At 47.9% G+C, this 20046-nt stretch overlaps 1 protein-coding gene across 4 annotated transcripts in view; it reads right to left on the bottom strand.

Annotated features, from left to right (window-relative positions):
• Positions 1 to 20046, bottom strand: part of LOC109614611 (rho GTPase-activating protein 29) — a 40123-nt gene that overhangs the window by 19567 nt on the left and 510 nt on the right. The window contains exons 2-6 of one of the 4 annotated variants that reach the window (XM_034291395.1): positions 19402 to 19879; positions 7553 to 7696; positions 2639 to 2735; positions 1629 to 1701; positions 1399 to 1459 (exon numbers count right to left, since the gene is read on the bottom strand). In XM_034291395.1, the coding sequence (XP_034147286.1) occupies positions 1399 to 1459; positions 1629 to 1701; positions 2639 to 2735; positions 7553 to 7696; positions 19402 to 19732 (706 nt within the window). In that variant the 5' untranslated portion in view covers positions 19733 to 19879. Of the gene's footprint in view, positions 1 to 1398; positions 1460 to 1628; positions 1702 to 2638; positions 2736 to 4168; positions 4432 to 4503; positions 5247 to 7552; positions 7697 to 19401; positions 19880 to 20046 lie in introns of those variants that run through there. The other 3 variants (XM_034291396.1, XM_034291397.1, XM_034291398.1) reach the window with 3 other exon arrangements.

Raw genomic sequence — 20046 nt, 5'->3', positions numbered from 1 at the left:
CAATTTCAAAAGCCCTCCCCGTAACTATTCTGACACGCACAGCTCACATCCCAGCTTGCCACCACATGACGGAACGCAGGCTTTAGCTCGGCACGCTAACACACTCCCATCCCTTCTAAAACGCCAAGCCTGCACGCCAGTGACAAAGCATTCCGCGCTCCAAGGCAGATCCCTTGGTAAGGAGTAAGATGCTTTCTGGGACTGGGACCATGTGTTTTCCATCTCGCGCACAAAACTACCTCTGAGCAGCAAAGGAATGTCAGCCGTTTGGAGAAGTCCCAGCATGGCCCAGGCGGAAGACAGAGTGCAGAAGAAATAACAGCCGGGGTTTGTGGTCGGGGGCTATGGGAGGGGTCCAGATCCACCCAAGGAATCTGAAGGCTTGAGTGGTTTAGCTGACACTCTCCTAGTTCACCCAGGGTCAGATGACTTGGGGATAACGGCAACTTAACCACACCATAAGTCACATTCCAATAGGGAAGGCCACACTTTAAGTAGACATTTAGCTAGCTGCTAAGCTGATTGGACCCCGGGATAAAGACTAAGGCCTTGGGCTACAAACTAAGGCTCTGGGCAGGCCCAGAGGATTTCCAAACCCTCCCCGGGCTAGTGGGCAGACTTATAGCTGGGTGAATGTGTGGTCTTCCATGGGTACATGACCTTTCACCCAAGACACTATTACAGCCCTGGGCAGGGGGACACCAGGTCTGCACACTTGGGACATTGAGAAAGGTAGGAGGACACAAGGAAAGGTAGGAGGACACAAGGAAAGGTAGGAGGACAACAAGCCTGTACTCAATGCCTATGGCACTCAGAGACTGCAGTAATGAACAGACTAATCATTGCATCAATTATTATCTGGGTCATATTTTTCCCAGGTGCCCTGGCTCTCCCAAATAGAAATTCTGCCTGCATAAACTTTAGACGATTTGAAAGCAAATTAAATGGAGAGAGAGTAAGGGAAGGTGGGGAAGAGAAAAGGTTGGGAAGGGGGAGAAGGAGAGTGAGAGAGAGGGTGAGATGGAAGGTGAGAAGGAGAGTGAGAGGGTGAGATGGAGGGTGAGATGGAGAGTGAGAGAGAGAGGGTGAGATGGAGAGTGAGAGAGAGAGGGTGAGATGGAGAGTGAGTGGGTGAGATGGAGAGAGAGAGAGAGGGTGAGATCGAGGGGGAGAAGGAGAGAGTGAGAGATGGAGGGTGGAATAAGAGTGATATATAGGGTGAGATTGAGAGGAGACGAGTGAGACAGAAAGTGAGAGAGGTTGAGATGTGGCAGAGAGTGAAACAGAGGGTATGATGGAGAGGAGAAGGAGAGTGAGACAGAGAGTGAGATAGAGGGTGAGATGGAGGGGGGAGGGAAGAGAAATATGGGTAAGAAACACAAAGAACGAAACACTTACACACAAGGTCATTCTTCTCTGAAACACCCTCCCCACTTTCCAAAGAGAGATTCTCAAAAGACTATTAGAAAAGGAATAAGCACATATTAAAAATACAAAACATCAGTTATATAAGCACACACTTTAATTTCCCTGTACGTTCAATTAAATTAAACAATATTTAGTTTCCATTTTAGCGTTAATTTAACATTTTACGTATGAATGCTAATTTGTGCATTTGATTGGCTTACCCTGCTTCTTCTGGTCTGGGGGATCCCCAAGCCGGATTGGCTGTCCACATCTCCCATAAGGAAGTCAGACACTCTGAGAAGGAATAGGGCGTGTTACAACAATGTCAAGTTGAAAAGACAAGAGGGAAAAAAAGAAAGTGCAGTATCCAAGACCAGAGGAAAAAACATAAACAATTCCGTCAATAAATCAAGTTTGGTGAACTGAGACTAATAAAAAGAGCTAGAGGTTAGAACATATTTATACAATTAAATAACAGTGTAAAGTGTTCAAGGCTAAAAGTTACTGGTACGTTTCCATATTTATTTATAGAACCAACACACAGTGCCCAGAGTGTATGGAGTGAACTCCGACATTGATGATATTAACATGTGAATTATGAGTACTTCTACAAGCAAGTTTTGTTCTTCTGGCTATTAGCTGGCCTGCATTCAACCACCATCTGAGGGAATCCATTGATCACAGACAAGAGGTACTTAATAACCACTGTGCTGGGGGAGTAGGGTCAGTTCTCCTTCTCCACTACAAATCCCTGTAGATCTAAGGAATGCATTTTCTAAATTTTCCCTGTCTCCAGGAGGACATGAGGTCTTGGCCCACACCTGAGGAGTACCAGGCTTGAAAGACCCGTTGCTGTCCCTGTCCAGAGTCCTCCTGGTTGTGTTGCAGATCAAGACGATACCTGATGATTTCAGCTGCCATTGTGCTGACACCTCCCCCCTCCCCCGTGTTGTCCCTGTCCTTGTCCATCTGGTCATGCTCCCAACTAAGTTTAAATAGACTCTGGACTCAGCCCACATGCATTTATTAATTATTACAATTTGTACTTCTTAGGGAGTTTTTCCTAGCCACTGAATTTCAAACTACTGTTGTTTGCTCCTTGGGGTTTAAGGCTGGGTGTTTTGTAAAAGCACTTTGTGAAAACTGCTAATGTAAAAAGGGCTTTATAAATACATTTTATTGATTGATTGATAACCAACTGTGTTGAAATGTAAACAAATGCTATACTCACACATTGCCAAAGGTGAATGCCAATGTGTCAATGGACGCGTATATCTCGCCAAATACAGTGTTTTTGTTTTCTTGGTTCACATCCTTGAAGTTAATGCCTGTTGGAAAGTGATAAAACCATGTGAGACAATCAAATCACACATTCAGCAGGAGCCAAGAAACTGCCAACAAGAGCAGTCATTGAGTTGAAATAGTCATAAAGCGGAAGAATGACGCTCTATGCCGTCAACATGCCAACAGAAAAAACATTTACAAAATCTAGGCTAGATGGTGAGCTGGTCATACGAGACAAAAACATTTATTTGAGGGGTTATTTGGCTTCAATATGATAAACTCATAAATGCCTTCATTCATTCATTCACTGGGTTGCATGAAGCATTTTAAGAAACCACACAACTGGAATGTATTGAAGCAGCTCAACAGGGATCGTAATAAACTACTAAGTGTCTAAATCACTTCCTAGTTTCTTTAGGAGCAGATCCCGAAGCCTTGACTGGTGAATGCACAGTTTATTTTGCTGTGCAAGACTCAACCATTACAAAAACACTCCCCCATGAAACACACTCTCCCATAGATGTTATACTAAGGTGCTGACACGACACATGCCAACGACTGATACAGTCAGAAAGCAGTCACACATACCAACCACTGACACAGTCTGTCAGCAGTGTGATAATCTCAGAGACCCAGACCTAAAAATGTAGTGATTGTGTCAATGTCATTATCGTTGATTAGTCTGTCCCAGAGAGTCATCGGTGTGATATCGTCGGTCATAATCATTCCAGGGGCAGTTGGCGCGCTTCAAATCGGCGACAACGTCTAGGCAGAAATGTCAGGGAAGATACAAACACAGACACTACAAGGGACGGACCATTTTAGAGTCGTGAGTCGGCTGATTAGCATACAACCGGATAACAAGCCTAACACGGTCTGTAAGCAACCTCTTGTTACATTTGCACAGAGAAATCAAGGACCAACCAACACACAGCATTACAGACGAAAATAGAACCAACGACTGGCGCAAGAATGAATGCAATGAATTCATTATGGGATGTTACGATGGACATCTTCGAAAAACCACAGAAACATCAACAAACTGGATTAGAAAAAACGATGACAGTTCTGCAGTTCGTGAACAACATATGCTCGTCACCTTCGCAGCAGTCAAGCAAAAGCAGTTCACGTTATGTGGTTGTAGCCACATAATGTGCATCAAAACAAACAGCTTATTTGCATGCCAACCCTTACAAAGGAGAGCAATAAGCCCCACACGCTGAGAGAAATGTCTTGTGGAATCATTACTCTCTCGAGCTTGGAGGTGATAGTTCCCCGGGAGGGGTTCCTACACGCTCGGTGCATTTCTGCGGCAAATAAACAAAAGTCAAAAGATTAGCGAATTTCACTGAATGACTCAAAATGATCAGTCAGTAAAAAGAGTCCGACTTCCCATCACCATTATCCTGTAAATAAAGGCTTCCAAGTGTTTACGTAGCATCAATAGGCTAACCTTTCACTCAGATTACACACTCACTCAGTCATGACAACAGCCATATTTCCTTTCTTGCAAGTGATCTGAGAATATCTCACTCAAGCGCTTTGGAGAAATAAGGAGGGCGCAGAGTTCGGGCGATTCTTCGAGAAGATGGCGCCCTGCACGTTAGCTTTCTCAAACAGGAAACCGTTCGTTTCAGTAGAAGACAGGACATTTGCAGAAGGCAGGCCAAGGAAGCCCAAGAAACAGGCAAAGAGGGGGGACAGACTGCGCGAGAAGACCAATACGCTTCCTGTCTGCCCGCTACAGGAAACGACGCTTGAACTCTTCGACAACACAGAGAAATCCTTCAGGTGACAACCGCAAAAACTCACCCAGTCCATTTCCATTTCTAGTCACTGGTCTGTACGCCTGTTCAGTCAATCTGAGATAACACCCTGAAACCTTCCTCGATCGCCTCAGCTGAAGTGTTACGATTTCACTCCGAGGTGGTTTCCTCTTCCCTGCACCCAGATAGAACAGCGCCCTTCAAAACCCACTGACACTTCCACTTCTTCCTGCTGATGAGGCAAGCTGGCAACTAAGAAAGAACGAAACAAAAAGTTGCAGACCCGTGGCCGAACGTCTTGCCGCCAATGTTCCTCCTGCAAAGGCATTCCAGTCCCGACTGGTCCCTTCAGAAAGGGGTGTGAGTGGGGTGGCGACGTACTTCCTAAATCCGGGCCGGGGGAGCACCTTAGAACGAGGCCCAGTGGGAGTAGCAAGAGGAGTAGAGAGAGGTGCAGAGTGCGCCTCCGTGCCGAGGGCCTCCCAGTCTGGCCCCTGAATACGAGGCTGTTCCTGTAGAGTGTCTTCCTCAGGACATCCTGCCCTCCTGCAACAATGACCCCGCTGCTGCCTGCCACCAATCGCAATGCCCTGGACAAGGGGCCCCCGCGGCACTCCTTTCCCCAAAAGCATGTTAACCGAGGCTAGCCTCTCGGTGATACCATGAAGACAAGCCTGAAAAATCAAAGCATGTGTGGCAGTTCAGCTAACACTCTGCCCAGACTACTGGCTGATTTATTTTGGCAGAGTTGCACAGTCAACTATTTCCGGGAATCATTTGCGTATGATAGCTGGGCATCTAATAATGCCATGTATTTATTAAGAAAGAGACATGACATGGGCTCAGGAAGGTGAGGGGAGGGAGAGAGAGAGAGGGAGAAAATAGAGAGACAGTGCGAGAGAGCAACGAGCACCCGAAGAGAGGAAATGACAAAGCAGAGAGGGTGTGCTGTAAAAACAGCTGAAACAGAGGATTGATGTGGCGAGCAAGAGAGAAAGAGAAGAGAGAACTAGAAAGAGAGGAAATTACCAAAAGAGAACCAAGAGAGTACAATACAGAGCAACAATAGAGTAGAAAGTACAGAAAGTAGAGCAGAAATCATTAAATAAACAGATGCCAATCTGCAGCCCAGGAAAGGAGGAAAACAATGTCAATAACTTCGGAACGTTGACACTTCATTGCAGGAGAGGGGAGGACGAAAAGCCACTCCAGTTTAACGTGACTGGAGAGAGAGAAGGGGCTGACATGTGGCTGTGGGGAGGGTCTCTGTGCTGATTTACAATCAAGTTCACCCCGACCTCATATGCTTTGTTGAAATGTTGGTGTAGGCCATCTTGTAGTTCATTTGTTTCTATTTCATTTTTGTGGTTATTTTGTTGAGTGAATTCTTGGTTTGTCACGGCGCTGTTGCCAGACAGGCCACGTTAATAAGAAAAAAGGTCCTGGCAGCAGAAAAAAAAAGAAAAAAATCTAGGAACATCATATTCATTTGGAGAATACAGCTACATGATCGTGGTAGATGATAAGAGTCATTAATTGCTACAGCATTATTAAAATATTGGGCTTTATTTTTTGACTCCATGACGTCACATCACATCTGTCATCGTCATAAGGACATTTAGAAATATTGAGTCCCAGTTGTCGTATCAACCAAGCTGCTTTGCCCAGGGATTTAAAGGAGAACCAGCCATTATGGAACCAAACACTCTAGGAATGCCTCATCCGGTTCCGTTTAGCCGGATATGTTTGGGGAAATTTGTTACGCCATCTTTCTGGAATATCCCTGAGCTCTTCAGGATCTTCTGCTGGCAAGGGGTTTGGTAGATGATGTGTCATTCCCCTGCGCAGACATTCCATTCATCAACCAATGGTTCGGTGCCAGGTCTCAGACAGTGCCAGGCATGGTCACCTGATCCAGTAGATACCTGTACAGGTAGGATCTGGCTTGGATCAACAACGTCTGAGTGGAAAAAGAAAACACAGTAGCATCCCCAACAGTCGTCCCATTCATGGTTCCTGTAGCTCCTGGCAACCATCCAAAGACCTATCTAGATCTAACAAGCATGTGCACAGCCGACACACACACACACGTTGCCAGGTGAGACGCAGGACACCGTCTGAACACACAAAGCTGCACAGGGCCTGTTATCAACAACTCGTTGATTGTTCATCTTCTCTGTTCCTTCCGCTCTCTTTCATTTCCACATTGTGTCACCAGAGGGGATGGAGGAACTATGCACAACACCACCTAGTGGTGAGGAAAAGTAACACCGTTTGTCACCGCAAACGGAAAGCAGATTAAAAGAGGACTGAACAATAACTGAGTGTTTGTCAAAAAAAAAACATAATTACGTGAGCATTCAATACAAGGAAAAGAGCTGAAGAAATGAAGCAATGCGACAGGCTGCGTTGTTTCCCCCCTGGCAACTTTTTGTTTGTTTGTTTTCCGCATTTTGAGCATAGTTTAACACACCTGCCTGGTGACAGAATGCTGCTCGGATTAGAAGAGCAGATAAGCACGTGTCGGCCAGCCTCTGAGTCAATGGTTCGTGTGCACACACGTTGGACAAGAAACTGCACCAAGAAATGAGCTGCAAATGGATCTTGGATCCATCTGCCTGAGGGCCCTGACCTGCCCCTGGATAGGCCCGGCCCTAACTGTTGTAGGGGGCCAGCAGGGGTTTCAGGTAACAGGGTGCCACCCAAGTACACCCACCCGGGACATTCTAGCACTGGAAAAGTGGGGGAAAAACCAGGTTTCTGGAGGTGGGATAACTTGAGATTCCTCTGGTTCGTACATGTTTGGCACTAGAGAGAGGATGGCTTTGTGCCTCGCGGACAATGATCGGCCGCTACGCACATCATTCCCGTTCACAAACGCTAGCCGCTATCTCGCACGTCGCCATCGTTCAGAAACTGGCCAAGGTGCCATCTCTTGCAGATGTGTCGCGTCCTGTCAAAAGTTCAGCCTGATTTAATTAGAAAACAGTAGCCCCCCCCCCCCCCCCCCCCCCCCACAATCAGGTGTGCAGAAAGTCAAATCTAGACATTAAATAAAATTAAATAAAATACTTAAGGACAGAGCCGATGCTAACCTTTGACCTTGGCGATAACGGTGCCAGCAGACCCGAGGATGTCGGCAGAGTTCAGGGTCTGGTGTTTGCCGATGACAGACTTGAGGACACGGAGCAGCTCTGCCAAGCGCTCCTGCACGCGCTGGGGGAGATCATCGTGGCTTTCTGGAAGAGACACACCAATTAGTCAAGTCCAAGTTATTTTCTCAGGGGTTAGTCTCACCAGGATCTGTTCTTCGAGACATTAGAGTTACCAGACACATATTCGACATAATACACAAAGCAAAAAGGGAGGCGAAGAGAAACAGATAAGTCTTTCTTATAGATTGTTGGCATTCAAACACTCTGAAAGCAGAAAAAAGACTCCACTCAATAGCCATCTTATAGTGGCATTAACTACGGTCCCATGAATCCCGGCACTAGCCTGTGGCAGGGCCAACCAGAGCGGCGCCTTCCACGCCTCCGGTGGATGGACTTTTTGGCACTGGAACCGTGACGGACAGATGATCACAATCCGCTTGTTGGACTGATGGGATTTTATTGTGAATTAGCCTGTGATTTCATGACCTTTTCACAAAGGTCGCTAAGGTATTAGTCAGCCATGTTGGAGGGTCGGGAATCGTATCTGGGAGTTCATCCCAGGCTGGTATGACGTGATACATGCTGAGCCACGGCAGAGAGAATGCGTGGCATTCCTTCCCTGCTTACGGTAAAGAAACCCACACACTGGAGTGTGTCATTAGACACAGGTAACCGCTGTCTTCATGTTCTGGGGACTGAGGTTGTGTAACACAGGAAATAAGGGGATGTCACAGCAGGCGGCCAGGACAATGTGACGCAACTGTGGTGCTCCACTTACAGATACCGACGACATTAGGGAAATTAAAATATGAAGTGTCCCCACGTGTTTTGTGTGGCTCAGTAGTAGGTTTCATTCCCATGTCAGAGGCCGGTGTAGAAATGTCTACGCTCACTACATTAAGGGGCTACGGGTGCTGAATGACAATACTGGCATCCGGTGAAACCACATCTTTGGCACTGAAGCTTTTGTCCATAGTGCCTCTACAACTGTTTCAAAGTAGCGTTTGGTTCTGCTCACCACGTTAACATGCCCCTTTTTATGTTACATATACAGACAGGAAGCAGAAAGAATGAGCAGAGGGACATAACGAATGCAGATGCTTCCATACAGACATACAGCATGATACAATCAAGCAATTAACATCTTATCATGCACTGTGGAGTGTATGAAAATGCTGAGCACGCTCGGTTGTATATCATTCCAAAGGTATTCTAAAAGATCACCGTCATCCTAGGATGAGAGTTCCCCCGACCACAGGGGACGAGGGGTCACTGAAGGATTTGTGGAGTCATGAAATCACATGACTCATGGAAGGGGAGAGAAGGAGGCTATTGTTGTCTCTCTGTGTGTAGTAACCAAGCGGGTCTAGAGGGCGTGGCAGGAGGAGCGCCGAGTGGTGCACGCTCAGGATTTGGCGGCAGACACAAAAGATGACTTCATGTCTCAGACTCACCCACCTTAGCGGACTGTCTGACTGAAGGATGTGACTGCACCAGCTGCCGGCCGCAAACATCAGTTGTCTGCTTTCTATCAAGACGCCCACAGACACACGTTTCCCGGAGAGAGGGGAGGAGGATCGGATGAAGTTATTGGAAAACCAAAGGAATATCAGGGGGAGTGAATGTGTCTGTGTGCCATTTCATGCCCAACACAACACAACACACACAGCAGCTGTGGAGCTAACATAGTAGTCAGCCTTAAAGATGCAGTTTGCAATTTCTGGTCACTGGTTTTAAAAAGGGCACTATGGAGCCAAAAAGGGTCACGGAAAATTGTCGCCCATGTCACCAAAACCACTCACACTCAAACAAGGCATTTAAAGGCTAACTAGGCTACGATAGTGATTCTACTTACAGATCAGGCACATACAAACAACATATTGCCAAAAACAGACTGCATCTTTAAGACTGTGAAGCTAACGCAGCAGTCAGAAGAGTTTGACACGGCCACAAAGCTAATGTTAACAAGTCTGAAGTGATACACCTTCTAGGCAAACAGAATTAGTACACGCTCCCCTTCACCTCCCCCTCGTCTCCTCCTTTCCATGGAGCCCTGCTCTTCCTTAAAAGAACAAAGGAAGTTAATTGCTTTGGCCAAGCCTTTGAAACATAACAAGCTGGCTGAGATGCTCCACCCACCAACCGGTGACGGTGCCCTGTGACAGAGCCAGGATTAGAGGTTGACACGGCCCGTGGGGGAGCGAGGGGCTTGTCTAGGGACCTCCCCAAGAGCAGGGAACCCTTTAGCCCCCCTCCTTTGAAACCTAAGACAACAGGCCTTCATTATACAGTGACCTGTTGTTCTCAGTCTGCTGGGTAGTTAGGTAGTCCAGCGGTCAAACCACCTGACCAGTAACCAGGATGTTTCTGAATCAAACCTACAGCTGACAAGGTGACACATCTGTTGTCCTTGAGCAAGACAGCCCCATCAATTTCAAGGTCGGTATATGAGGGTCAAACCCAGGCTGTGACCTGGCCCTCCGAGACTGTCTGGGAGAACAGGACGTGCAGAAAAACAAATGCCTAGAGTACATGGTGTGAAGCTGAACAAATAGGATGGCAGGTTGAAGAGCCGCATGTGACCCCTGACCCAGACCCGTGCCTTCAGGCTTGGATGGAAAACATGTATCCATGCAGGAAGACCAGTTAAGCCGGTACTCGCAACGAATCGGAGGGTTAGGGCGGGAGATACAAAAGGACAAACATCACATATTTTCACATTCCTGACAGTATTAGTTCGTTTTCTTTTTATAAACACATTTGTGAATATGCTTTAGGAGTAGTTCATGACACAGTGGGAGCAATGAGACGATACAGGATCTTGAAATGTGCTTAAAAGGAACAGAGGTCCAAGATCCCAATACCGTACGCCAACCCGACTTTACTGGAAGAGTCTCAGCGCTGGCACCCACACCAGGGGAGGCACCACGAAATACTGATTATGGGGGTGCCAATCATTTCCAAACCTTTGTTCTATCAGAAGTTCTGTCAGGTATACAAAACCGGTGTGCAGCCCGAGTAGGAGTGCCAATCTAGGAGCAGCTCGTCCCTGTCCAGATCTAATTCTGGAAATCCAAATCTGGTCCCAGATCAGTAGTCCAACCCTAAAAGACTGAGCGAGAATGGGTCCGGTTGGAGGTACTAAAGAACAGTGTCATTGTCCCAGCACACTATGAAAGGCCATAACAGTCCAACACAAAGTCTGGGCTTAAATTAGCCTTGTGTTGTCACAACAATGGCACCCGAAAGCTTCCTGGACGCGGCCTTTGTCTCCTGGCTGTGTTGCCGACGCCGAGAGTCAGGGAAGCCACCCAGGATATTGTCCAGCTGACCTCTGTCCCAAATGGCTCTCTGCTCCCTACACCGCCCCCTGGCTAGAGCCAGGGCACCAACAGGACTCAAAAGAAGTGCACTCTCACTCATGGGGGATAGGGCTTTGTTTGGGACACAGGCCTGCGCATGGCTTGGATTAGTCGCTACAACATAGTGTAGTGGAAGACCACCTGCCGGGACCACTGAGGGTCCACTGGTCTGTGTGTGTGTGTGTGTCCCGCAGCCAGCCACGCTTCACACTCAGTCTATTCATGTTTGGTTGAACTCCAGATCAGGCCACAGCTCCCACCAACAGCCCCCTAACCGTGCCGAGAACCCCGGCCGTGATTCAGGGCCGATTCCGGTCACATTCCCGCGAAATTGGATGTCCGCTGGAATGCAATTAAATATTATATTATTGGTTTGTTTAATCTCATATATGAGGCCATGTCTCCTGACCCTGTTTTTAACCCCTCTGACACATGCCCTACAAGGAATAGCTGCTTGTGGTTATTCTACATTCCAGCTGTTTGGGAGGAGATATTTCTACATTGGAATGCAATTCAAATCCTGAATTGGACCAGGCCGACCATCACATTCCTGGTTCGAGCACAGTCCAGGTTTGGAGGTGGGGGCACCATGGGAGACGCAGGTTGGATCATGAGCGTAGTTTTTTATGGCTCATGCTGACATCTGTGTTCCACAAGTTCAAAAGCTCATGAATAACGTCCCACTGGCTTTTTCCTGCTTAGCGACTGGTGAATACCCGCCTCCCATGTGGTTACAAAAGAATGGAAACTTGAGGCCTGGCATAACTTCTGTCACCGCAGTCGATGCCAGGAACATTGTCAATTGCAGATTTGAACCGTGACAATGAAACCCTGATACCTACTGGAGAGTGAATCATCACATCCCCAACATGCCAACGTCACAAACACACCAGAGCTAACATTGTTGTGTTGGTTTTGCACGACGCAAAAAGAATCACCGCAAATATAAAAGAAAAGGCTCACTTAAGGTATCCTCCCCTCTATAAACATATTATAAGCTACTTTGGGAATGCTTCATTTCTTCAGGCATTCTATGCTTCATCTGCTAGAGACAGGGGAAACGAGACCGGAGGGTTTTGGCAGGAAAAGCAACGGGCTGGGTTTAAACCTACACTGCAGCAGTACATATACGCACCGGAGGCAGTGGCTTAGGCCTCAGGTCCACTCTAGCACACTGTGTGTGTGTTTTTATTAAACCGGACAATTATCAGTTCAGTAGTTCATTTGAAAATGGGTCATGTTGCACAAAGGGGCGATAAAGTTATATTCAGAATCACAGACTCAGCATTACACAAAACAAAATGTCTACTCCAAAAGTTTGACCAAACAAAGACCCATTTATGCCTGTGGGATATGCCCATGCTGATTCTGAGCCCTGTGTGTGTGTGTGTGTGTGTGTGTGTGTGTGTGTGTGTGAGATAAGGCCAGTTTGTCAATATGAAGTGCTAAGATACGGGATGTTGAAGGGTTGTTGAATGTTGAAGGGATGTGGAAGGGTTGGTGAAGGGTTGAGGTTGGTTTCCTGGCTAGGCCTGGGATGTGGAAGGGTTGGTGAAGGGTTGAGGTTGGTTTCCTGGCTAGGTCAGGGTTGATAAAGGGTTGTTGTTGGTTTCCTGGCTAGGTCAGGGTTGTTGAGGTTTTTTTTGGGTTCCGGGCTAGGCCAGGGTTGTTGAAGGGTTGATAAAGGGTTGTTGAGGGTTTTTTTTGGGTTCCGGGCTAGGTCAGGGTTGATAAAGAGTTGTTGTTGGTTTCCTGGCTAGGCCAGGGTTGTTGAAGGGTTGATAAAGGGTTATCGAGGGTTTTTTTTGGGTTCCGGGCTAGGTCAGGGTTGATAAAGGGTTGTTGTTGGTTTCCTGGCTAGGCCAGGGTTGTTGAAGCCTCAGGCTGTTCCCCAGGATTTCAACAACATGGAATCAACAGGCCAGTCAAGACCTGCCTCTATCAGCCACCCCCTTCCTGTCACTGTCATACAGTACCTGATTGGTGGGGACTGTCTCACACACACACACACACACACACACACACACACGTTGCTGGTGTCTGAGAAAATTATGACTGACTGATTAAAGCAATTCCTCAGGTTGACAGATTGTTTGCTACGTTTCCATGTGATCCTCTATGTGGCACAAATCCATCTACCACATTCCAGCGCAGTGAGACACATCCTTCAACAGCCATCAGTCCCAGCATGGGAACCGCTGGGGGTAGTTCTCACCCTGTCTTACTGGGTGACGAGGTAAAGGCCAGGCCACTAGAGATGCTGGCTGTAGACTGCCGCTAGAGATGCTGGGTATACAGTAGACTGTCACTAGAGATGCAGGGTATACAGTAGACTGTCACTAGAGATGCAGGGTATAGACTGTCACTAGAGATGCAGGGTATAGACTGTCACTAGAGATGCAGGGTATACAGTAGACGGTCACTAGAGATGCTGGGTATAGACTGTCACTAGAGATGCAGGGTATAGACTGTCACTAGAGATGCAGGGTATAGACTGTCACTAGAGATGCAGGGTATACAGTAGACGGTCACTAGAGATGCTGGGTATAGACTGTCACTAGAGATGCAGGGTATAGACTGTCACTAGAGATGCTGGGTATAGACTGTCACTAGAGATGCTGGGTATACAATAGACTGTCACTAGAGATGAAGGGTATACAGTAGACTGTCACTAGAGATGCAGGGTATAGACTGTCACTAGAGATGCTGGGTATAGACTGTCACTAGAGATGCAGGGTATACAGTAGACTGTCACTAGAGATGCAGGGTATACAGTAGACTGTCACTAGAGATGCAGGGTATACAGTAGACTGTCACTAGAGATGCAGGGTATAGACTGTCACTAGAGATGCATAAGAGACTGAGTAACATAGTTCTGCAAACCCTACAGATGCACATAAACACACACATGAACACATGCGCACACACACTCAATGAGAGACTGAACGATGTTTCAGTTCAGCTGGAACCATGATTACAAAGCCTTCACAAAGCACACACACACACACACACACACACACACACACACGTTCAGACGGAAACAAACACACACATACACACGCACGCGCTACAGGAGCGTTGTGCAAACCAAAAGGCATTCTGTGAGAACGACACACGGACACATCAGTCAGCCGGACAGACACTTTCAGAGAAAGAATTATTCATTATTTACACACATCATCAAATAAATATTTGTTGTCGCAGTTCAAACAAACTCCACACGCATGATACGTACTGAGGCAACATGCTGCACGCCACAAACACCAGACGCCACGCTCAACTAAAGCTTTTAGACTCTAAGAACAACTGGAAAAACAACAACAACACTGATGCCACACACAGACACCAGAAGGCGGGGTAGGGGAACGGGCGTAGAAGACCGACGGGTCTATAGTGACCACAGCCTTAGTGTCTCCTGTACAGGTGTGCCGTCAGACCGCTTCTCTCCACTCAGGCCGATCGGACGCCTGTTTGTTTCGTTGCTATTCAGGTCACTGATCCTCAGGTCTGAGTCAAAGCCCAAGCCCCCCCCCCCCCCCGGTGAGTTGAGTCAAAACTCGCTTCGGCTGAGTCTGATTCCTGGAATCAAGTACTATAAAACCAATGAGGAACACTGAAGCTTATTTAGGGCTATTGTAAATGATTATTGTTCAGAGATACTAAGAGGAGTTTTAGGGGCTTTACCCAAGGGCACAACAACAGAGGTCATCTTTCTGAGGACTGGGATTGAAAACAGCAATCTTTAGATGATGTGATATAATGCATGAAGAGAAACCCCAGAATAACTTGTAAAAGATGTGTCCATAAATTGTGGTAAAGAAAGTGAACTCAGTGGTTAAATTGAATTGTGTGGTTATGATCACTGATTGGTTGTTAACAGAGGAATGCGCATCAATACAATTGTTGATGTATCCAAATGACATTGTTTCATAGAGCCAGGGTCCTGTGTGACTAGAGCCAGCCCTCTGGCCAGGGTCCTGTGTGACTAGAGTCAGCCCTCTGGCCAGGGTCCAGTGTGACTAGAGTCAGCCCTCTGGCCAGGGTCCAGTGTGACTAGAGTCAGCCCTCTGGCCAGGGTCCTGTGTGACTAGAGCCAGCCCTCTGGCCAGGGTCCTGTGTGACTAGAGTCAGCCCTCTGGCCAGGGTCCTGTGTGACTAGAGTCAGCCCTCTGGCCAGGGTCCTGTGTGACTAGAGTCAGCCCTCTGGCCAGGGTCCTGTGTGACTAGAGTCAGCCCTCTGGCCAGGGTCCTGTGTGACTAGAGTCAGCCCTCTGGCCAGGGTCCTGTGTGACTAGAGTCAGCCCTCTGGCCAGGGTCCTGTGTGACTAGAGTCAGCCCTCTGGCCAGGGTCCTGTGTGACTAGAGTCAGCCCTCTGGCCAGGGTCCTGTGTGACTAGAGCCAGCCCTCTGGCCAGGGTCCTGTGTGACTAGAGTCAGCCCTCTGGCCAGGGTCCTGTGTGACTAGAGTCAGCCCTCTGGCCAGGGTCCTGTGTGACTAGAGTCAGCCCTCTGGCCAGGGTCCTGTGTGACTAGAGTCAGCCCTCTGGCCAGGGTCCTGTGTGACTAGAGTCAGCCCTCTGGCCAGGGTCCTGTGTGACTAGAGTCAGCCCTCTGGCCAGGGTCCTGTGTGACTAGAGTCAGCCCTCTGGCCAGGGTCCAGTGTGACTAGAGTCAGCCCTCTGGCCAGGGTCCAGTGTGACTAGAGTCAGCCCTCTGGCCAGGGTCCTGTGTGACTAGAGTCAGCCCTCTGGCCAGGGTCCTGTGTGACTAGAGTCAGCCCTCTGGCCAGGGTCCAGTGTGACTAGAGTCAGCCCTCTGGCCAGGGTCCAGTGTGACTAGAGCCAGCCCTCTGGCCAGGGTCCTGTGTGACTAGAGTCCTAAGGGATAGTCCTATGTAGCGTCTCTGTGGAGCAGAGTAATGAGACTAGAGGCCTTTGGGACAAGAACTCTTTGGGTGGGTCCCTATGGGACCAGAAACCTGTGAGTGGGACCAAAGACCTCTGGGACCACAGTACCCCTCAATGTCCTCCTTCACGCCACTGAAAGACAAAGCCTCTCACACCTCAAGTAAAGCCAATGAGAAACAATAAGAAATGAAAATGATGATCAGATTTCAGTTATTTCAGTTGATTTCTTTAATCTACATGCATGGTTACTGTACAGACAGACAGAGACAGACAGACAGATGTAAGTGCTACCGTTACAAGTGCACGTTTGTTCTAAAGGAATGCTGGGTATGCCAGAGGGGGATGGGAGGCGGAGCGAGGAGCAGAGGAGGGGGAACGGGAGGGGCAGTGAGGAGGAGAGGTGAGGAGACAGCCTCAGTAGAATATTTTCTACATAAGTTATATGCTTCAAATCCACACGCACTTTGCTGCGAACCTACAGGAACCAACAGTAGTTAAAAATATCCTTTGAAATGTCTGATGTCCCTCATTAGTGCCATTTGAGACCGGTAACAGTATGGTAGACATTAGCCAGAGGGCAAAGGTGAAGGGGTCACCAGTGTGTGGGGAAGAGGTGGGTCAGAGGGCAAGGGGTTAACAGTGTGTGCTTGTGGGACTTGTGACCAGACTGAGAGTGGCTTGGGAACAGAGAGGTTTGGGGTGTGGGGGGGCCGTCTTTGTACAGGATTTATCACCCTACTCCAGGGAAGCCGACAGATACAATATGGTATCTGCCTCTGCCTCTATTTCAGTCTCTCTCTCTCTCTCTCTCTCTCTCTCTCTCTCTCTCTCTCTCTCTCTCTCTCTCTCTCTCTCTCTCTCTCTCTCTCTCTCTCTCTCTCTCTCTCTCTCTCTCTCTCTCTCTCTCTCTCTCTCTCTCTCTCTCTCTCTCTCTCTCTCTCTCTCTCTCTCTCTCTCTCTCTCTCTCTCTCTCTCTCTCTCTCTCTCTCTCTCTCTCTCTCTCTCTCTCTCTCTCTCTCTCTCTCTCTCTCTCTCTCTCTCTCTCTCTCTCTCTCTCTCTCTCTCTCTCTCTCTCTCTCTCTCTCTCTCTCTCTCTCTCTCTCTCTCTCTCTCTCTCTCTCTCTCTCTCTCTCTCTCTCTCTCTCTCTCTCTCTCTCACCACGCGCACCCACTCCATTCAAGATCTGATGTGTCAAACCACAAGGTTAGACCCTAGTGTGTTTGCTTAACACTACAGATAACACTTGTGGCTTTGCAAAATGGCTGTAGGTTCTGAGTGAATGAATAAACATAGGATACTGCAACATGTAAGCATGTATCGTTCCATTAATACTACTAGCCGTCATGCATGGTGCTGTAGTTAGACTCACCACTATACACTAACTACAGACAGATTGCCACTGTTGAGTATGTATACAGTCAAACATTGCTATGGATTGCAATAAATGAACCGCTACATAGCTTGTTACCTAGCCAGCATCGACCACAGCTCAGTTAAGGCTCTCTACTTTATGAAATATTACATTGCACATGTTAATCATTTAACTGACGCTCTTATCTGGGGCAAATAACAGTAAGAGAGCTCAGGAATCCTAGGTGAAAGCGAGTGCCTTCTAATCAGTGATACCAAATCACAGACTTAATCTTGATAAGATTCAAACACAAAAATACAGTTTCGCTATTAAATCTCCCCGGCACATCACAGTTACCACACCAATGGAGCAGCTAACAGCTTGACACACGGGCCCACACACACACACACACACACACACGCACACACGCACACACACACGCACACACACACGCACACACGCACACACACACGCGCATGCACGGGTGGGGACACGCACGAGCGTCACACACACAGTCCCTGGGGCACCCCAAGCAGATCTGCGACTGGCAGGGGTCCATTGCTCATTGTGAAACTACTCCAATTTGTCAGACTGACTGCTAACGCAAACACACCGACTATAATTTAAGTGCAAAAAAGAATGACTGGTCACACACACACCAAGTGTTATTACAGAAGAAACCGCAGCAATGTTTTCAACAAGCAGGCAAATTCAGATGAAAAACACTCAGGTTTTTCTTATTCCAATTAGCGGAGTATTATGAGGCTAACGGCAGCTTCAAAAGACAGACTGGCGCCGCGGTCTTCAGAGGTGCCGAGAGCTATCACCAAGCGGGCATTCAGTAATCCGTGTTGGGGCTATAAGGCCCAGCCAAGCTACGTGTGCCTGAGGTACGCGGACCCCTAAAACTCGATATTGTCACGCACAGCAGGAAAATAACAAAACAGGTTTCGGCGGCAGCTCAGTTCAGTACCCGGCAGGACGCGCCCCCACTCACAATCAGTAACACGCAGCGACCCAACCGAGATAGAAGGTTCCACTCCTGTACAGAAGGGAACGTGAGCAAGAGAGAGAACAACTTCGAACACATTTCCATTCAGAGACCAGACCCAGGCCCTGTTCAGTGGGCATGAAAACAAACTGCTCAGCTGTGAGCACATTACAACAAACCTCCCGGTTGGACAAGCTCAGGTACTAGCCTAGAGCTCAGCATGCCTACTCAGTGCCAGATTGAGTGTTTACTCCTACTCCATGGCCCCTAACAGGACAAGACAACAAACCCTGACATATGTGACGTTCAATCAGCCATGCCGGTTCCTGCTCAGTTCAGTAACAGAGCTGTGGGTTGAGCGGGCTGTTCTCCGTAGCCACTGGACATTCGTTATAACTGTTCTGCATTGTCTTTTAGTTTGTTTTTACCTCTAATAAACCAATGAGGATCTCCAGTTAAAGCTCTTGTTGGCACCACAACACAGCGCAGACTTATATAAAAAATGCTCATCAATAAAAACGCTCCCCAGTAACTTTACTCCTGTATTGCTGGTTTATACGGGGTGACTGATTTAGGTTATACTGCTAACTCTAATGCTTCAAATACTTCTGACATCAAAGACGCCCGTTGCTACAAAGACCTGTGGCTCTTTGAAACACTTTGAAAACTTGTCGAAACACAAGAATGCACTGCCGGGTTTTAGGCTTTAAAGCAAGCCCCCGTAACTTCTCCTGCAAAATTTAAATCAAGTTTCGAATGTAGTTGTCGTTGGAGGCACTTTCATATTGTTACATCATAATGTTAGGATTAAAGGCTGTAATATGGCGATGGTTTGGTGAAAACAAAACAACCTGGGCAAACACACTAGATACCTGTGCAGAGTAGTCAGTCCTCCAATTGGAAACACTTCAGAACTGGCAGTAAACAACTACTGAATGAAATGGCGAAAAAAGGAGGTCAATGACTGTCAGCACAGAGGTTGACAACGGTCTCTAAAGAGCTGACATGGCCCGAGGCACAAGCTTTGGTTACACCAACGCACAGCACTATTTGGGACATAGCCCAGTGTAACCGCCCAGCCCCACACCACACACACACACACACACACACACACACACACACCAAGAGGGTACCGGGCTGCCACTGTTCACGGGCGTAGGCATGACTTTGGATTTACCTTTGGAGTGGAAGGCTTCTTTAAGGCTGAGCAGCACATCAGCGAACCGCCGCACGTCGTTCACAAGCTGCATCACATAGTCCGGATCCACGCCAGGGCCCCCGGCCAAACCGGACCCCGACCCCAAACTGTTGTAGCCTAGCCCCATACACCCCAGGGGGTTGGCGGGCCTGGAGCTCTGGCCGATGTCCCAGGCCTTGGTCGAGCCAGCCGAGAGTGAGCCGGTGTTGGGGTTGCAGAGGCGGGAGGAGCAGGTGGAGCAGGGTTTGTTCTGTTTAGTGTTATTTTCTCCTCCCAAACCAGCAGTGCCGCTGCTGCTCTTCCGTAACATCCCAGTGGGTCAGTGCCGCCCCGGCTCAAACCCTTCCTGGAGGTTGGGTGTCAGCAATCACTCTACAAAGTAGGCTAGAGCAGGCCAGCTAGGCTGTGAAAGCCCCACCTTGCGTGGTCCAAACTGGTCCTAGGTCCCAGGTGGGCCCTGAAATCATCAGAGATTCAGTGATATTCTTTGTTTCTCAGACCTATTTGAAACGTTTTTTTTTCATATTTGTTGTCGCTAAACTAACTTTGTTGAAACAAATAGTTGATTAGTACATATTGTAAAGCTCTGAAACATCATTGTTTTGTTTTTTTTTACTTTTACAG

Source organism: Esox lucius, chromosome 3 (genome assembly GCF_011004845.1).
Source record: "Esox lucius isolate fEsoLuc1 chromosome 3, fEsoLuc1.pri, whole genome shotgun sequence".
Classification (NCBI taxonomy): Eukaryota; Metazoa; Chordata; class Actinopteri; order Esociformes; family Esocidae; genus Esox; species Esox lucius.
Note: the sequence above shows the minus strand (reverse complement) of the source record. Positions and strands in the feature narration are given on the sequence as shown.